Genomic DNA, 20,540 nt, shown 5'->3' on the forward strand with positions numbered 1-20,540 from the left:
AGCTTAATAACTGCATAGACATGTTAAAGTTCTAGTCTGGCTACAGCAATTATTCAAGAAGTTAAAAAAATCTTAGGTAGAAATTCAAGTTTAAACTATGAAAAATTTAAACCTGCCTGTGAATTAATTCGTTTCTCACAGAGGTTGCAACATATACTGTACACCAAAGGAAAAGAAAAAGTCGATTCAGTAAATTCAAAGATTGCTTTCTCAGCTAACATGAGTTGGAGTAGTCTGTAAGATTCAATACAAATCTCAAGATTTCGACAAGTTGAGAATAGGGTCCAGAGATTTTATTGGTGGAAGTGGGAGGCAATTGCTTTAAATAGTGATATTGTTTTATTCTAGGCAATTAGAGCATATTTAACCTGTTACACTGTTTTATACTAGTGCTGGTTGTAGCAACAAAACAACAACAACAAAAAGCTTTAAGGAAGGGTTAAAATATTTTGAAGATTGTTATTACTATTTCTCAAAAAGATGGCGTTTGTTTCTCCCTTTTACTGAAGTAAGCTGTGCAATGCAGACACAACTTGTCAAGTTTGATCTTGAAAAGTTTGCAAGGAATTCAGCTGCCATTATAGGGTGGGATTTACTTCTGCTCTTGAACCCTGTGATCCTCACAGCAAAGCAGAAATGTCTTTTTCCTTGCACTGTTGCTGTCCTTTTTTCTGAATGCCTTTACTTCTCCAGCTGCAATGTTAGTTGTTGTAAAGGCAGCTTCGGTTTTTAAAGACAGAACTCTTCTTATTCCTTGGTCTAACTAAACGTGCTGTTTTCCTTATCCAAAAAAGGCAGCTCATTTTCATTCAAGGCATTATTTTTGTGTGACATATCACTTTGGCTTCCATTTTCCATGCACAACACTAACGATCAATGACTTTTTAACAATGAGGATTGTCAGCCAACTTTTGAAATTAGCATTCATGTGACTGTGAGACAAAGCACTGCAGATTTGCCCAGCTTATCAAATGGGCCACCAGCTTTTATTATTTCAGGGAGAATCAAAGTGGAAGTTGCTTCTTGAACTAATCAGGGCTGATTTGCTCTAAAGTTGCTTCCTGACTTAGATGTCAGGCAAGGAAGTGCTGTAATCAGTTCCCAAGGGCTGTCAGAGTTGTGACGGGATATTAAAGGAATGGTACACTACCTTTTAAGAGTTCCCTAATCTAGATGGCTTCTCATGTTTAACACAGCTAAACCTGAGCTTGTTGTGTAGAAACAAAGATTAATTTTATGAGGTAGCTTTATAGAAGAGATGATTTTAGTCGAGGTTGCAGAACTGAATTTTGGAAAGAATATATTCGGGTTTCCTCCAGGGGTTGTACAGTTCAGTTAAAGATACAGACTGGCAGAATTGTTCAAAACCAAACATTTACTACCCGTCACACAAAAAAATAAATAATCTTCATGAAAGAGAAAATGAGTCCCCTTGAGTGTCACTGTTTGCATATCAGCCCATAGTATGGGCTCTGCCAAGTTACTCTCTGAGTGACTGCTGCAGATGCTCTTTCTCAAGTATTCTGAGTGAGATCTTTAGTGCAAGTCTTCAGGGACAAACAATAGCACCTGTTCCTCACAAGATAGCAGCCCAGTTAGTCCATTCATGTATCTTTAATGAAGCTCTGGGGCAGATGGCAAAAAATGGCATCATCAACAACTTAGCACAGAGGAGACAAAAGGGGAAAGCGCTGATCCAACAATACGCTATTTTTACGAATGAGAAGAGACAGAGTCAGGGTGTTTCTCGGGCATCTGCTACAGTCTTGGTTTTCAGAAAGACCTGAGGAACATCTCAGCAATTAAAATTTCTGGGCATGTAGCCGATTTTGTGAAGTACACCAATCAACCCCTCCTCCCAATTTCTCCCCCTTCAGTAAAATCAAAATAATAATAAAACCCCCAGGAAAAAAAAAAATGTCAAAAATTAAGGTGTCTACTGTTTTATGGCACTCATTTTACATCTTTAATAATTCAGTGATCAGTGATACTTGCACATTTTCTTCCTTTTTAATGCTTATTTGTGTTCTTCAGTCGACCTGTGCTGAAAATTGACACCTATATATATATACTAATTTTGGGTGAAACCAGAAGTTACTTAGGATTAGTATTTAATATGTGCCAGAGGGAAGACCCATGGGAACGAATGGTTGCAATTCAGTATGGGTTTTTTTTCAATCTGTGTAACTGTCTTAAGTGTAAACTCATACTTAAAATCTAAATGTAAGCCACCTTTAGCCAAAGTTACATTGATTTATGTAGGCTGAGGACCTGATACAGCAGTCAGAGTAGTACTTAAAGGAAGAACTAGAGATAGCCAGAACATGCCATGATAATTCTCCACACTTATAGAATTGTTTTTATTTGAAAGTGTAAAAAGTATATCTTTTTTGATACAGTGGGGTGGATCCAACTCTACAAGACCGCATTAGGAAATAACCATTGTAAGATTTTGTTATTATATGTTTCAATTATATTTATGGCACTATGGTGTGAAGTATTGCCATGGGTATTTATGTACCATCACTCTAACCACAGCACTCACTCTGGTCTCTTCTGTGTCTTGTGAGATTGCAACTCCATGGGAATACTTTCGGTGTGTGGTGATTGAGAGGGATATTTCTTAAGCCTTGAGTCCATTTGATTAGGCTGTAGTTGGGAACTACTGAAAATGATTGTGAGTTGTATTGTGTTGAATTCCTGCCATTATATTCTATCATTGTTTCTGTCGGACAAAGCCTGAGGTTTTGATTTGCTGTACTCCTGTAGAGCCAACGTAAAGGAAACACCACACAGCAAAACTAGCATCATTTTATCAGAGGTAAATGCCTGTGCCAGGCACAGGGGGATCAACTGCAATCTAACCAAGTTTAACTCATATCCTAAAATGCACAGCCAGGCTTACCTCAGCTAAAATGAGAGAAATAGCTGCTCAAAGCTAGTTTCTTTCACGCCCCAGTGCCATAGCAGTAATTGCACAAAGACCTTTTTATTATAAGTTGGTTTTCCTGAGAAATGGATTCAAAAAAATACTGTAAAGTGTTTATTTTTTGCTTGACCTTTATTAACCTACATCTTTGGGCTTTCCCAAGAGAAGAGTTGTTGGTAAATTAACCCTCATAGACACACACAGTAGCATTTCTGCACTGCATCAATGGTTGTGAAAGTAACGGGGATATGACAAGAAAATTTGGCACTATTTAAACAATGTCATAGGTCAACATATGGGCTTTGACCAAAAAAGTTTTTTTAGGAATTGAATGAAAAAAAAAATGCTCGAAGGGTATTTCAACTTTTTAAATAGTATACTTCAACATTTTAAATAATATTTAATGCCACCGATTTATGGTAGGATGAGAACAATTTTTTTTTTCCTGCCAAAAAACCCCAATTTCTTCCTGCATTTACTAGCTTTGATCTATAAACCATTAAATGTTTGCTTAACTACTAATCAGAAAAATTGTAGTAGAACCCTCGGGTACTTCTGGGGTTAAGGACTGATGTATAGAACCTCTTTGTGATCCTAGCCATTGTCTCTGAGACACACGTAGCATAAATTTAAGAACTAGGAAATTAACGCGCGGATTTAACAGACACAATTCTATCACATCTCCTATCTTCTATATGTTGAATACAAATGCTGGTGTAAGGTAAAGGATTTTTTGCTTTTGCATGTTTGTGCTTTTTGATACATTTATTGAGGCCAAATTAAACTTTATATGGTAGGTTTTATTCTGAAATGGTCTCTGAATACAGCTCCATAATTACTGAGCTACATGATAGTGCATAAAGCTATAAAACTGCTTAGACAGACAAGTAATTTATATGTTATGTGTGTGTGAAGTGTGTATGGCAAAGGATGTCAGTTTAATTGGGAGCCAAGATGCTGGAGATTTAAATCTTAAGACCTGGGGTGTTGACTAGAAGACTATTTAATACTGTGGTGAGATTTTGAAATAACATACCTGAGTTGCTGGTATATATGTGAACAATACAATATTGTGAGATCTCAGAATTAAAATTGCCCTAAGGATACTAAAATTTGAACATCAAAGTAGTTACTGTAGTGTTAGGTTACTTCTAAAATGCTTGTCACTACGCTGTCTGTAACTAAAGATGAGAAAACTTGTGAAAAATTAATAGAAATATGTACCACTTCTTTTTAAAGAACCTATGGTATACTAGAAAGGTTTTGTACCTTTTTACCTTGTGCCAGGAGAGGGAATATTAATAAAAAAAAAAGAGAACCAGGAAGAAGTAGGGAAACACACAGTTCACTGAGACTGTTACACCTTTGACACTGAGGGAAAACAATGTTAGTGAGGGCTTTGATGTGATAATGTGAAATTGGCAGGGATTACATTAAGGCGAAGGTTCTGTGGGACTGTGTGAACACAAGAACACTATCAGTACTGGAGAAATACCTGTCAAGACAAATTTGTGCTATTTCTGATCAGAGACTCTCTTCTGTTTAGCAGGTTCAGGGTCACATGCCTCCGCTCATGATCCCAATTTTTCCACACGACCAGCGGACGCTGGCAGCGGCTGCTGCAGCCCAGCAGGGATTCCTCTTCCCCCCAGGAATAACTTACAAACCAGGTAAGCTGACAGGGGTGTGAAGGTATTTAACATTTTAAGATATTAATTGTAATTTCTTGTGTGATCTGTCTCATACCAATGATGTTACACAACAGGTGTAGCTGGTTGGAAATAATGTGGAGTTTTGCAACTCCACTTGAAAAAAACTGCTGGTTTGAAGGAGGTGGATGAAACACTGGTTATTGAACATCATGATTATTTTTTTACCTTTATTTCCCACAAAATCATTTGATCTAAATATATTGGCCCACTTGCCTAGTAATTTGCATCTGGTCTGCCCTGTGTCATTATACAAAGGCTATGTGTCTTTAATTAATTCTGTTATCTTCAGTGTACTTGTCTTTTGTGCCAAAATTCTTACTCTTAATTAGTGATAAAAGTCAGAGGAAGTATAATTTAATTAGCAGGCTTCAAATGGGCAACTTTTTTTTTGATTTCAATCTGAATAATAAAAGATTTCAGTAGTTCAATCCCAGTCATCATTCAGACTTGTAACAAACAGGTCACATAACCTTGCAGTGAAATATGTTTTGAGATGATTTAGCAAATGTTATGATTTCTTTCTTTTTTCCTCTGAGTTTACAGGACTCCTGGGGAATTCAATTAGGGATATAATGGTTTGAAGCTACTTTCAGAGCCTCCTTGTAAACAGGGCTTTAAATGTTTAAAGACACATTGCCAAAGGAATTCAATGTAGGAAGATAGTTAAGTAAATAAAAGTCAACCTTATTTTCATTTGTACATTCTTTGTAAGTGACCTCAGTCCAGAAGCGGCAACCTTATTTTGCTCATTAATAGTATTCCCTGTCAAGCTGCCTTTAGCATATTAACCTGATAACTAATAACTACAAAACATTAATACCAGTTTCTTTTTGACATTAAATATGAAATGTACAAAGTAAAACATTGATCCTGCTCCCACTGATGTTAGTGGTGTTTTTGCTGTTGACTGCAGCGGGAGCAGGGTCAAATCCAAAGCAAAGCCTCATAACAGATAATGTAAACAGCATACTAATTAAACGCCAGGTTGAACCTAAAATCTTTTCTAGCAAGTTTACTTAACATTAGATGAAGTGAGGCCAAGCAAGATTTCAGCAAGCATTTCCGTTGGTCCCACTCCCTTCTGTCTCTTTAGTCTAGAGACATTGCTCATTAAATACAGATTCTTTGTCCAGTTATTGTCTTATTTTCAGGTTTAAAAATCCCAAAGTTCTCCAATTTGACAAACCGGCACACTGTAATGGAGCTCTGAAAGGCAGCTGGCTCTAGGTGGCATAGGATGATGGTTATTCACACAAATCACCACCTCAACAGCTGAGGACCAAAGTGAAGAATACTTTGTCTCCAAAGACATAAGAGTTGCCAGTTGTGGAAATTGTCTGTGACAACCCAGCTAATACCTTTCTGCTCACAGACAAGAGAGAGAGTGTGCTTTAGCTTCCTTGCTTTTCCCATATTAATCTGACATTTGAATTCTGAATAGTGACTATTAATGATTAAGCTGTTGGATCTGCTTCCCCCTGAAAGGTGATGTGTCAAATTACGTCACGTTGATTTTGGCTCTGTAGGCCACTTAGTACAATAATGACTCGTGAAGAATACCAGCATGATTTCCTGCAAAAGAACAGATTTCTACACTTATTCTAACGTGCTCCTTATTGTACATAGCCTAACACTTACTTATACTGCTTATACTGCTTTACCTGTGATACTATTGACCTCGTAGCAGGTGGTGATACAGCTTTAGGGCATTTTTTTACTTGCCAGAATGCAACGTAGGCAGAAATCAAGGCCTGGATATCTCAGAACACAGCTAAGCTGTTTGCTATTATGTTAGTGGTTTATATCCAGCTGATGCTAGTAAAGACCAGAAGTCACAATGATCTGATTATACCCAGTGCCTTGCAAGAAATGAAACTGTTTCTATTTTAATATACTTCTTGAATTCTACAGTATGTATTCCAATGGTATCTGGGCAGGTTAGTAATTTCTGAGATATATCATGATAAAAAACCCCACCATATGTACACTTGGTATTGATTAATTCCTATTTTTGGCACTCTCGGCACAGTAGTTAAGGAATTAATGAAACTGGAGATTAAGCTACGTTCTTCCATAGAGAGGGTTCTTCAAAGTCATTTCTGAGGAATATTTATGAACTTGACTGCTACTACCTGTACTCTTCTACTTTTGTGAGAAATGAAACTTTTACCTCTAGAACTGTCAGTTTAGACTCACTCATACTTCTGAGGAAAGAGAGGAGATGGATTAACCCTCCAGATACTTACCATTTTCTTTTTGGTTGCCTGTTGAGTTTCTCTTTTATTTACTCTAAGCAAGACTAAGTTTTGACACTGCCAGTTTTCATTGACATGCAGAAAATAACAGTGAGAGGGGTTTCAATGATAGGAGCTGTGGGGACTGAGTACTTTTGAAGCTGTGTCATTTAGGGAGTGTCAAATGTTGTATGCACAGTCACTTAATTTGCTTTGCCCACAAAATGGACTAGGTATGAGCCAGCTCCGACTTGAAAGCAGCATATCAGTGTCAGTGCAACAGTGCAGCCAAGATGTGAAGTCCTGCCTTAGTCTACAAGCAAGGGTATGATTACGTGCCCATGTCCATGCAGCTATATCTTCATGGGCTAAGTGGGAACCAATTTCATGGCTGTTTAGGTCAATGCCATCATAGCAGTTACCGAGTACTGTTGCAAATCTGCACTGTACCTCTATGCCTTGAAGTAAGAAAATAGTATTCCTATAACAAACTATGCTATGTCATGCCCTCAACGGAATGACCACTAGAAGAGAGAATTTAGTAGGTTCTGAGGCCCTTCCAGCACTTAATTTCTCCTGAACTCCTAAGCTCAGAAAGCCATTATGAATAGAAAACTTGAGGAATTCCTGATTTACAGCTATGATTTTTATTAAAGCCCGACACGACAGAGTTTCCTACTTCCTGGCAGGATGTATAACATGAGGTGGCTGTATCCCTTCCCCCCCCCCATATTTGGAGCTCTAGGAGTTGAAATAGGACAAAGTTAGCAAGTCCTGATGGCAAGTAATAATTACATTAGAAAAAAAATCCCCAAAGTCTCATGCTTCCTTATGTATCTCAAAGTCATGTAATATAATTTTCCGGCATGGTAAGTACTAATTGAGAAATCAGAGCTGCATAGACCACCTAATTAATTTTTTATACATATTTCAGTATTTATACTGTATACCAGATTAATTAAAACTTTAGGGCGCTGTGCATCTCAAATGACTGTTGTGACTATTGACCTGCAGGCGCTTGACGAGCCTTGTAGAGTACCTGGTTGTGGGGGTTGCCACTTATTCCAGTGGGAAGCTGAGTGGCAGCTGTTAGGAAGCTAATACTTGCCCAGAGATACTATGCAGTTAATATAATTATTTTGCATTCTAAGCGCAGCAAAGCAACTGTGCTGGCTTTCTGACTGTGACCACTATACTTACTACTTGGAAGCAGTGGGTAATGTAAGTACCATTATACCTCCTCTGCTAGTGCAAATTTCCCTTCACTTAACCAACCACATTCAGTCAGGAAAAGTTAGTAGGTTGGAGTATCATTGAATGTGAGTAGCGTGTCCCCATGAGTGACCTGAGTCAAGAGAACACAGTGAGTGAGGGTAAGGAGACAGACAATTCCCTCCTCCATCTTGCATGTGCCTAAAGTATTGCTTCCTTCCAGTTTTGTGGCTAAGAGGGAATGGGGAAGTAGGATGATGACAGAGTAAAGATACAGAGCAATGCTGGACAGAAGCCAGACCCTACTTTGAGCCGAGCTCAAACCAAGGTATGGTTTGCTCTGGGCAGAGAGTGGGAGGGCTGCCCTCCGTGCTGGCTGCATAACAGCAGTCCATGTGACTTGGAAATGAACGATCACTTTGCTCGATAGTCTTCTGGAAATATTTTGTGTTATATCAGTTCTTTACCAGATGTGGAAAGCGTCTCTGAAAAAGATTATGGAAAATAGAGACATTGAGGTATGGCGATTGTAAACCTCTACTTAAAAAGGGTTTATAGAGTGATAAGCTGCAGTGTATTGTCAAAGCAGTTCTTCATATTTCATATATAAAGTATACAAAGACCATGATTACAGTGGCTAAGAAACAACTTCTGTCTGCCTACCTAGTTCATTCTTTTTTATACACAAAAATAATTTATAAGAGATTTTGCAATGCTGGCAATACAATGAAATGTAAAAATGGACACTGTTGTCCTAGGCTGGTGGCAAAAACAGTGAGAAATATAGCTAATGTTTTGAACTGGTTCTATTCCTACTTGCACTGGGGCAAATCAACAGTAACTTTGTTGAAATCAATGAAAATAAAATTAGGTAAAGCAAGATGAACAAAACCATCAGCCTTATTGTCATCTGGCTGGACATTAGAACTTTTCAATACCATGACATATTTATCATCAAACCAATTAAACTCATTGATTACAATAGCTAATCCACATAACTAACATCACTTTAGATCTGCTGGATTTCACTGATACACATAATTACAGTTTCTGTGTAGAACAAGCCTTTCAGAAAACTTTCCTAAAGCTGTAACTTGGTTTAAATTTTACATAGAACAGTTTTCCATTTTCAACAGGGTGCTGTTCCTCTCGGCAGATGAGAAAAGAAAGCATACATTAAATCAACTGTGTACTGAGTTGGCCATGTATCTTAGCATGGCAGAGATGCTGCAGGAGTTTGGTTCTAATGGAAATTCCCCAGGACTGAGTTAAAGTCTGTCACGTGTTCCCTGTTGGGTTTTACTGGTTGGAACCAGGAATCTGTAACTTTGGGATTTGTTGTAGCAATCCCTATGTGCCTCACTCCTAAATGTTGAGGTAAGAGCTGGAAGTGGTAATAGGCAGCTCAATGTTTTCAACTGGGATTTGCACTGAAGTTCTTTACCTGTAGACAGACAGTTTTTGGGGCAACTGACTCTGCAGCAACATGAGGACAGCAGAAGGCAGTGTTGCAGCAAACCCTGCTCAAAATTTAGGCATAACTGAGGTACTGTCATTGGGCAGCGGATATACTCTGTAGTATTGCCTTAGCCAGTTACCTCTGTTGAGATGTTCCTCAATCCTGATGCCTCTACACAAACAAATTGCATGCCCTGTGTGGGAATATTGCAGGATTGGGCATCGGTATCCTTGCTGTATCCCAACAACACCCTGAGGAGAGGTGCACTCACTTCAATCTGTTCATTGTACCTGGGAGGGTCGGGCCCTGGAATTCTTGATCTCTTACATCTCTTCCAACTCCTTTTCCTGTTGTTCCGCAATTCCACATGGAGAGTGTGCAAGTGGCAGTTTGAGATCCATTCGTGAAAAGACAGATTTTAAGTTACAATCCACCAATGGGGAAACCATCATCAAACCGAAAACTTCGTAAGTCAGATGAGGAGAGTGAGCTCATGTCTCAAAATTGTGTTTTAGGAAAGACAGGTAATTAAACAACACCTTCCCCCTACCCTGAGTCTCACAAGAGCCAGACATCCTTCTTTCCTCACAGCTCACAAAGCCTTGATCTGGAAAGTCAGTTCATGAATCCTATAAAGTCCACTAAGCTTCATCACTTCATCCAAGACAAAAAGAACTGTTTACATTATTTCTATGTAGAATAGCATAGTACAGTTGCTCGCTGCTTTTATTCATTTGGAAATGTTGCTTAACCTGACAAATGAAACAGAAGTCTGGCATACTTTTCCATGGCTTGTAAACACCAATTTATATATAAACAACAGCAGCCAAATGTAAATAGACAAGCAGCACAGAGACTGAAGAGATCAGTTTGCAAAATATGATGGATTTTCTTCTTCCGGCATTCTTGCCACTCCTGGTTATCAAAGGCCAGAACACACCAGTACCTAAAGCAGACCTGCTTGAACATGTTCTGCTGCCTTTCCTACAAATTTAAAAGAATGGATCCTCACGCAAGCATTCCAAATTGAGAAACAAATTTGAAAAAAATTGCTACAATATATTGACTGATTTCTTGCCAAGACAGCTACTGAGGAGCTTCTTGATCCATTCTTGCACTGACAAAATGAGAGGGGGAAATATGTGCTTTCTGTAATTAAAAATTAAAACCAACCCATTCCCTGCATGCGTAGTTTCCTCAAAGGAGAAGAAAGTACCTTTGCTCTGCTTTTACTGCTTGGTGTCAGCAAAGTACTCCAGAGCTGAAAATGTATTAATTTTTATTCTCAGCACAATAGTACTGCTAAGGACTTGGCCATAGTATAACATGTTAAGCTGAGGGGGAAAAGGAGACAATATTATGTTTTAATACCAAGTAAATGGCATAATTATAAAATTCTTTTTCCTGGAACAAAAGAAAGAACTGTAGCCAGCAGGTGAGCAAGAGATCACTACGGAGTGTGGTAGAGATACTATTAAATTAACTGTGAAGCCAAAAACTCTGTGTGTGTGAGCGCATGCATGTGTGTGTGTGTATAAAATATCTGGCTATTTCAAACCATAGGAGCATGACAGCTGTGAAAAAGGAGTGCCGCAGGGAATTCTTTTAGAGTTTGATTTTTTTAAAAATATGTTTGACATGGAAAATGTTTTAGTACAAATAAAGCAACTGGTATTGAACTTAAAAAGTGTATGTGGAGGGGGAGGGAGAAAGAAGAGATCGGAGCAGGAATGAATAATTCATGATATTTAAAGAAAGAATGCCTCCGAAATGTTCTGCAAGGCAGTCCATGCTGGTAACTCAGATGGTTATTTTCCCCCCCATTTAAAGCATCATTAATTCAACATCTTTGTAATTTTTTAAAACCTTGTGAGATATTTCTGAAAGAAACGTTATTTAACTTAGATTAGGATCTTATTTATTCAGATAATTTCATATAAATATCAAAGAGATGAGTAGAATTATTTAACCGTAAAGAGAGAGCTTTAATACTTTAAGAAAAGGATCTAGGGGGTTTTGTTCCATTTTTTTTTAAGAAAAAAAAACACCCAACACCCAACGTCATTGCAAACTAAAATCAACCTCATGGAAGGGGGAAAATAAGAGGAGATATTTTGAACATTACTCCATAGGACACCAGTACAATATAGTGTTAGTGAATGCATTGTAGCAGAGCCCCATATGCAATCAGAATCCAATTGTTACTGGACTGTGTACAAGCACATACTGTGCTCAATGGTCTGATGAAGTATTATGGATATGATGCAAAGGGACCTTGTGGATTAGACATGTACAATTTATTAAAAAAGTGAAACAACTGAATGTTTAAACTGAGCTGAATACAATAGCACTTCAGGTGGTAAAACAGGAGAGTTCTGGGGAATCCAGTGATTGCAAAGACTTCAGCTATTGTGGGGTATATATAAATAAATAAAACACTTGGCAAATCCTGATAATATTATTTTTGATTTTTGTATTTTCCCTCATTGCTACATTTTGCTTTCAGTGTGGAAAAGATCATGTAAAACAGGCTGATTATTGAAAATCTAAAAAAATGTACAGTGGAGCAGCCTGTTAAAATGTAGTCTACAGACACTATGTAGAACTAACTTTAAATTGCAAGTGTGAGCCAAAGTGGTATTCCATTAAATCATAGTTACTGTGCAATTTATCCATCACTATTAATTTTCATATTACCAATTACACTGCTAAATTATTTCAGCCTTCCTTTGTTCTTTACATTGACTAAGAGTCCCAGTGGCAGTGTGTGATGCATTGTTGCTGTGACTTAGAAGTGGGAACACTAACAGATACTATAAGATGTAATGTTGAGATGTTTATTTTGGATAAATAGTATCTTTTATTTTCTGGAGTACTTGTTGTTCCCTCAATACAGAGGGCACACATTTTCAGTTTCCAGTGGACAGAACACAGAAATTTTAGTGCCTGAATCTTCATGTAACTGAACAATTACCTAATCTACCAACTTCAGTAGGGTCTCAGATCTAAGAGAAAGTTAAAATTATATTTCATGCTATTTTTAGGAATTATTTAATTTTATTTTTCTCTATGGATACCTTAAAGGAGTTATCCCAAGATGGAGAACCTCAAAGCAAAACATGAAAGAACCTCAACCTGTGTTGAGGCAACTGGGTAGCTTTGTTAGGAAAGGGCTACTTAATACTGAAAAGAAATCACCCTGCATTAAACAGGGCTGAAATTTCTTGGGTTATGACAAATTTATCCTGTTTTAAGAAACATATGTTGACAACAATTCTTTACTTCTGGGAACCACTGGGGGTTCCTGGAATGTCTATGGCCTTAAGACCCATTTTGTGCCCAAGCTTACACGCTTGATCCGAACATTTGCTTTTGAAAATGAAAATCACGAGTATCACATTTATGTTTTGCCAGTTTGCCTACCAGCTATCTGCTAACAAAAAAAAGTTCCAAGGGAGCGTGGCAAGTCCGTGCCCAGTGAAGCCTTTTGTTTTTGCAGATGTTTAGGCTTAGAGGAGTGCTGTGGAGCACAGGCAATCCTAGGACCATGTTTGCACTTGTCTGCTGCTATTCTCTGCTCATTGTCTGAACCTGCACGCATTGTTCTCCCGACAGGTGATAACTACCCTGTGCAGTTCATTCCATCAACAATGGCAGCTGCTGCTGCTTCTGGACTCAGCCCTTTACAGCTCCAGGTATGTGCCAGAACAAAAAAATGTGGGACCGAAGCCAACATTTTAGGGGAAAAACTGCTAACCAGCTGTATGCTAAATAATAGTCTGAATGTTAAATAATTTTTTGAGCACAGCCCGGGAGGATTAACACCTTATGTACTTACGGTACCGCAAATATAGCAACGTGCAGCCAACCTTGATGCTGTGAGTGAAAGACATCATTCTCTGTGTTTTATATCGGTAGAGTTAATGGTATTTTTTTTATTATATGACCAGTTGATGGGAGATATGTTCAAAGAACTTTTTGTACTTTATTTTCTTTTAGTCTTTCCCCTGCAGCTGCAATGCCCTACCTTTAATTGGACCAGTGAGTTTATCAAAACAAAGGTGTTAGTGGGTTTTTTTTTCTTTTTTTTTTTTTTTTTTAAACAGTGTGGTGCTGACAATACAATAAAGTGCAAACTCTTTTAGCTTCTGTATTTGGGTAATTTCGACCTTCCCATGCATTAATCTGGTCAGATGCCAAGCATGGCCAGGAGCCTTGGTTTGGTCCTTTATTTATTTTTGGCATATATCGAATGAAATGTTGTGAAATGGGTTTTTTTTTTTTTTTTTTTTTTTTTTTTTTCAAACAGTGTGGTGCTGACAATACAATAAAGTGCAAACTCTTTTAGCTTCTGTATTTGGGTAATTTCGACCTTCCCATGCATTAATCTGGTCAGATGCCAAGCATGGCCAGGAGCCTTGGTTTGGTCCTTTATTTATTTTTGGCATATATCGAATGAAATGTTGTGAAAGAAAGATTTATGTGCCATATTATTAGCTAGATTTTTGTGGCAAGAAGTTTCTAATTTCACAAGAAAAGACACAACAATGTCATAAATAATGAAGAAACAGTCAAAAGCTTTCAGAGTTAAAATGTGTGGAAAGGAAGTGACAGTGAACATGAGAGGAAAGGCCATTAAAGATGCATGTAACTATTTGCAAGTAAACCTTTGAAACCCCTGTTTGAGTTAGGTTAGAGCTGGGTTCAGATGCGGAGTAGGAATAAATTGTGCCTAGAGTAGCAATGTACTGCCACATTAATAGCCAAATATCTACTTTGCTTACCCTTCTGCAATTATATCATTTTCCAGAGGGATCAAGGCAAATTGGAAGTCCTCTCATCTTTACCCAATGCTGATATTCTTACCAAGTTAACTTAGGATAAGTGATAATGGAACCAGAACTCACTGTTTACTGATGGTCCAGAACTGGCGAAAAAGACCCCTTGAACTTATGTTTGACCTAACCTACAATTAAAACTTGAAAAGACACCCTGACACCGCAGGGAAAGATCTCCAAGAAATAATTCTGGGTCATGTTAGTGTTAAGACTGTACCTTGGACCGGCTTCAAACCAAAGGGGAGTTTTTTAGAAGGAAAAAGAGCAGGTATCCTTTGAAAAGCTGTATTTAAATACTCATTGATGCAAAAGTATCATTAGCTTTAGTTAAGAAAATACTTCAGAAATCAGCTTTCTGAATAGAGAGACTATTTTTGCTACCTTTGAAATGCAATACAACACTGAGCCTACGCAAGACTGTGAGGCAGGAAAGGATAAAAACTGCTCAACTGCAAAAGAAACAGGATATAAACCACAGACATTCCTGATTCTTTTCTTTTAAAATTTAATTAATTTGCAGAAATGATAGACTGAGCTGTTAAACATGACGAGCACAATTAGAGAGAAAAGAAAACAACCAGCAAAGAAATCAGTGCTAATAAATTCAGAAACAATTGAGTGCTTAAGGAGGCAGAATTTATCTTCAGATATATTTGTTGTAAAAGAGTTTGTTCCCGTCCTTTCCATCTTATTTGAATTTCACCTTTATGGGATTTCAAAACCTTTAATGTTTCATGGTCATAAGAGCTTAAGTAATAGAGTACTTAACCTTCAGTTGATACCTGCTCATCTGATTGTGAAATTGGCTGAACTACATTTTATTTACTCCTACTATTAATATTCTCTTTGTGTAAATTCCCTAAGTGCTCCCTAAATGAACACTTATTTGGGTGTGTTTGTTTGTGGGAATTTGTTGTTATATCTGATGCGTCATGAAGACTGGTAGGGGTGTAGAATTTCAGCTCATTTTTCCTTCTTTGCTTCCCTTCCCCCTTCTTTCTCTGTTTTGTTTCCTTTCTTCCATGTACCCCACCCACTTATTTATTTACATGAATGCTGTGACCATGGTATCTGAGTATTTCCCAAGTGCTTAAAAATACTGATCACAAAACTAATCTCTGTTCTTTTCAGCCAGTGGGAGAAATAGATAATTCATTTGCAGGTTTGGTTTTGTTTCTACATGTGAGCGCGTGTGTGTTATCTATGTTTGGAGAATTTGGAGAGAGAAAGCTATTTCAATTAAAAAAGCTTTGCAGTAGCTCTAACATTTCATCTTTACCCGGGCATTATTATTAGTTCCAAAATTATATTCCATAATCCATATCCAGCTGCAGTGGAAAGTCTGTCAGCTTCAAGTTTATAATCTCTCCTCTTTTATTACTTATGTTTTTTTGGGATGATCATGCTTCAGGTAGGAGCTATCAGCAATTTTGTGTTCTCATCTTTCTGTGTGTTAGGGCAACTTCTATGGAAATTCTGAATTTAAGAGCACAAAAACCAATTTACTCCCAGGTACATAATGTAACGATAGCAATTATTCCACAGACGTTTCTTCAGTGTGCAATTGGTAATTAATGATTTTTGCCCAAGCTATTTAGCAGATGGGTATCAAAATGTATTTTCTCTGAATTGTATGTCTGTGTTGACTGGTGGATTACGTATCTCTGAGAGTTAAAAAACTTTATTGAAATCATAACTAGGAATTTCTCAAGTAACCAGTTTCACTGTCACCTCACGCCTTGCATTAAAAAAAAATTCCTTCAGCAACAGGGCTGTTCGACCCATCTACATTGATCACATTGATCAGCTGGTGGTAAAGTATCATTATTATTCAGTTGTAGATTTGAGTATCCTGAAAGAAAGTAGTAATTGCCATACATTTATGCCAGTACGTGTTCCTGAAGTGTTAGCTTACTCTCTTTGGGTTGACATCAGATAACTTCTTTTTATCTGTTTACTGATCTCTTGAGGGTGGCATGATGATGCTGTTAACAAAAAGACCTAAAACCCTGTGTTCCACACTTCCCGTTGGCAGCTCAGTTCCATCTTACCAGTTTCCTCAACAACTTGGCCAAGATTTAAATAATATGTGTGGTAGGACAAAGCCTTATTAGGACTTTCTGTGTGAGGGAGAATCTTGCCGATGAGGGAACAGTTCTCTAGGTACGGTCTAAGAAGAAGGACCAAGCTATTTCTGTTCACCCCTCCAGCTTCACACAACTGTGAGTGAATCCCGTCAAATCAACCTTCTGCTAAATAGTTTACAGATTTATTACCAAATACACCTGTAGCAGGTATGCATAGTGGTGTGTGAACCAGTTCTGATGCATGTGTGTAACAAAAGCGTGTTGCTTTAATTAATCAGTGTGAGCAGTAAAACCTGACAATAATTTTCCTTTTGCTCCTCTTTTTGATACCCACCTTCTCTGGATTTTCTTCCCTTTCCCATTTCCCTGAATTTTTCCTTAGTTGTCAAACGATTGCACCGATATTAACTGATTCCAGATCTGTGTGCCCAGTAATCTTGCTGAACGAGTGAACTTGATCATGAAATGGGTTTTCCCAGCTTTTGTGGTGCCGGTAGCAGTAACTTAGTTATTGGGAAGTCTCAGTGGTGACACAGGTGGCACCTATGTGTCCTTACTTTCAAAGAAGGAATGTTACTATATGCTCTTTATTGTTTAAAAAGTCTGCCTTCATTCTTAGATATTTCTACAAAGCAGTCTATGAGGTAAATAAGGAAATGTTGCAACTCTCTCAACTATGACTGATAAACTGCTGATAGAAATGGAAACACTACAATGATGCTAGCTGGAATTATTCCTAAACAAAGTGAGCCCTAGGAAAAAAAGAAAAAAAGCAAAACAAAAAAGCTTTCATTCATAACTCTTTTCCCAAACTATTGGTATAATTTGTCCTTCAAAATTTATCGCTTATAACACTAATGAACCTTGGCAAGTCTTAACTATAGTTGCAGCTGTGTTCTTGAAGCCTGAAGTTTTTCTAATCCATTAAAAAAGATTTAAATTTTAACTTAACACACATTTGTCTATTTCTTTTCTCCCCCCTCCATCTTATCTTACTCCTTCATACTCTCTTCTAACTGCAGACAAAGTAAATGACCTTTCTTTATACCGCTGGGTGCGGATCCAGTGTGCTGCTGAAGCATTGCATAGCCTGCCTCAGGGGCACAATATTAGTAGAGGGAAGGCCAAAGAATGCTATTTTTAGTTGAACAGTTCAGCAGATGGAGGCATGAATACTCATATATCTGAAGGTTGAGGGGTTTGAACCATTAATTTTGATAATGTATTTAACCCTGGGAACAATCAGAAACTGTAACTCTAAGGTTACAATGCTTTTGACCTTTAGAGAACAGAGGGCATTTGGTACAGTAAACAATATATTACATTTCTACTTATTCCAATTCTCTCACACATATAAATTTCAGGACATAGTTGACATTTGCTTTCCTCAGCTATTTTAGTGCTGGTCCTTAAAGTAAGTCAAGAAGAATGTGCAGGAAAGAGGCCAAAGTAATGCGACAGTCATGTAAATATGGCCTTTAAATAGCTAAGATGTTAAATGTGGCCTTTTATGAAGAAATATTATTCTCAGGAATTGGAATCTTGGTGACTTATTATTTCAATGAAAAAGTTGTTTTAGTGGAGTGCTGCTCTTATGAAGTTTCCTCTATATGTTGCCTTAAAGCAATTTTTTAGTGGGGCTAATGTGATCTGATAGTGATAGCTCACACTGGAGGTGATTTGGTCCCACTCTGGTACCACATCATGCAAAGTGATGTACCTGCCTTATGTCTTATTAAATGATGCATGCTCGTCTTCAGCAAATATAGCAGTTAAATATCACGCAGCCTAAGTATTTCTAATTAAAATATCTCCATGTGTCAGCATATCGGTAATGTATTATTTTAATCCATTTATTTTGTTTATGAAACAGTGACATATGTTTAGATTGTGAAATATATGAGCCTTAAAAATCACTTTATTGAAGAAAATTAATTTCTACAATGCTGTCTCAGTAATGTGTTCACTCACCCAGTCAGTAACTGGCAGGGCTGCCAGTCTTAATGTTGGTTAGACACAGTTTAACAGTTTTATCTGACATAACACTCTCGGATGTAGACAATAATAATTTTTTCAAATGCAAAGAGCATGGGGTTTTTCCTTTTTTTTTTCTTTTTTAAACATAACAGAGAATTGGGATTGTGTAAATGTAAAAGAGATTTGGTGAGACTCATCACAATTAAAACCAGCTAGTTATGTTTTCAAAGTTAGACACTGTAATTTGTTTGTCAGTGGGTAGATGTTTGGGTCAGCACTGTGAGTGAGTGACTGTCAGCAGGAATTCCTACAAGACAAGTAATTTCCTTCAATGTATTACTGACAGATTGCTCACTTCTTCGAATCACTAGAGAAAACAAACTTAATATTGTTACAGGCAGAGTTTCTGTCTTCATTAGCCTTATAGAATGATTTTATCTAGCATTCAAAGACTACTGAGCTCTAGGTGGGCATATTTTAACAGAATGTTCCTTATTATGATACAGTGAATAGTGGCCTAAATTAAGGGAATGGTGTGTGCAGATTCCAGTATATGGAAGTATTAAATTAAATATTTTGGTCCTTTTCTTATTTAGAAATTTAGGTTGTAGCAGAGGAAGGGAAGAGGTTGAAAGAAGATTTTATTAGGGCTCTGAGAGACCAAGCAAGCCCTTTAATGAAAATAAAATTAAAAATATGCCAACCTTGCAATACTTAGGAAAATTTAATTAAAATCAATGAAATAGTTATACTTGTGCCTTTCCCTATTTGAATGTTTATGTCCCTGTATGTAATATCTGTGTTATCAAGTTGAGTTATATCAGTGGCAGTATCAATGAAAATGATGTCATCGAGTCAATATTTTACTGTATGACCTCCTTTCTTTGCAGAATTTCTTAATATTCCATCTTCTCCTACTCCTTCTCCACTTCAGCCCTGAATTGTCTGGCAAAGTGATTTTCATAGGAAAAGACAGCCTATTGAGACCTTTGCAGTAAAATATCAATTCTGATGAAATTTTGACCAGGAGGATTTTCCTAACTCCCGCAGTAATAGTGTTCCTGGTCAAAATGAGGCAAAGTCTTGATGTGAAAAGCCTAAGTTCAGTCCTGGGCATATGTTTGTCCCCGTTGCAGGAAGGACACTAGCCACTGGTCTCTCACCCAGTCTGGTATAATTCTGTTTCTGTTCCCTCTGGATGACCAACCCCTCATCTGCCTTGGGACATGCTCCCATCCCGTTCCTGCTCTCCTCTCCCAAGAGGAAAGACTTTTCAATCTGGCAGCTAGGGATCAGGCTCCTGGCATCATTCCTCTCTTTTGCACCTTTAGATCTTACCAAGCAGAACAGCTGCCTTCCAGGCCCATATGCTCTGCTCCAGGGAGAATTTACAATTGAGATCATAAATGGCACAGACACAAACTCACTTACCAGGAAACTTGTATGTTTAAAAGGATGTCATCCTTCTAGCCTGGACTGCAGGAGGTTTCCTTTGTCTTTTCAGCCTGTATCGAGGCAGAAGCTTGAGCCCAAGTGACTGGAGGAGGCTGAGCCCCCAGCGTCAACAAGATGCTTTCGCTGCCTTAACCATTGGCTGCCCCTCACTGTGAAAGCCCAGGCTCTATTTTAAAATAATTGTGCTTTGCAAAGCTCGCTCCCTGGAGTATGTATTCACTCAGAAGCCAGTAAGAAGCAAATAAGTTACTGCTGCATTTACTGACAGAGCACCAGAGGCACCAGTACTACAGAGTGCCATCAGGGGACGAGCACAGTTTTTTAAAGCTCTTTTAAAATCGTGGCAACCCTTTGGGGAATAGGCTGACTGTGAGGCAAACTCTGAGCTGGGAGTTGGATTCCTTCAGGCTTTCCAGAAATGTATATGGTGTATGCCTTACAGGAATTAGCTGCAAGAGAATATGTTTCTGAAATTTTATTTTACTTCTGATAACCATAGAGCAAGCTGCTTAATTTGGTTACAAATTACAAACATGAAGGATATTTTCCTGTGAAGGTGTTAACATATTTGGATGTTTAGGAACTTAGCAACAATCAGATTAAGGACAAAAATGCCTTTTAAGTCAGGTCTAGACAC

General features: G+C 37.8%; 1 protein-coding gene across 1 annotated transcript in view; it reads left to right on the top strand.

The window, feature by feature from the left end:
- Positions 1-20,540, top strand: part of SOX6 (SRY-box 6) — a 272,975-nt gene that overhangs the window by 166,560 nt on the left and 85,875 nt on the right. Inside the window, exons 8-9 of the mRNA XM_014962253.1 lie at positions 4,479-4,599; positions 13,162-13,241. Of these exons, the coding sequence (XP_014817739.1) occupies positions 4,479-4,599; positions 13,162-13,241 (201 nt within the window). The remainder of the gene's footprint in view (positions 1-4,478; positions 4,600-13,161; positions 13,242-20,540) is intronic.

The sequence above is a fragment of the Calidris pugnax genome, unplaced genomic scaffold (assembly GCF_001431845.1).
Source record: "Calidris pugnax isolate Ruff unplaced genomic scaffold, ASM143184v1 scaffold593, whole genome shotgun sequence".
In the NCBI taxonomy this organism is placed as follows: domain Eukaryota; kingdom Metazoa; phylum Chordata; class Aves; order Charadriiformes; family Scolopacidae; genus Calidris; species Calidris pugnax.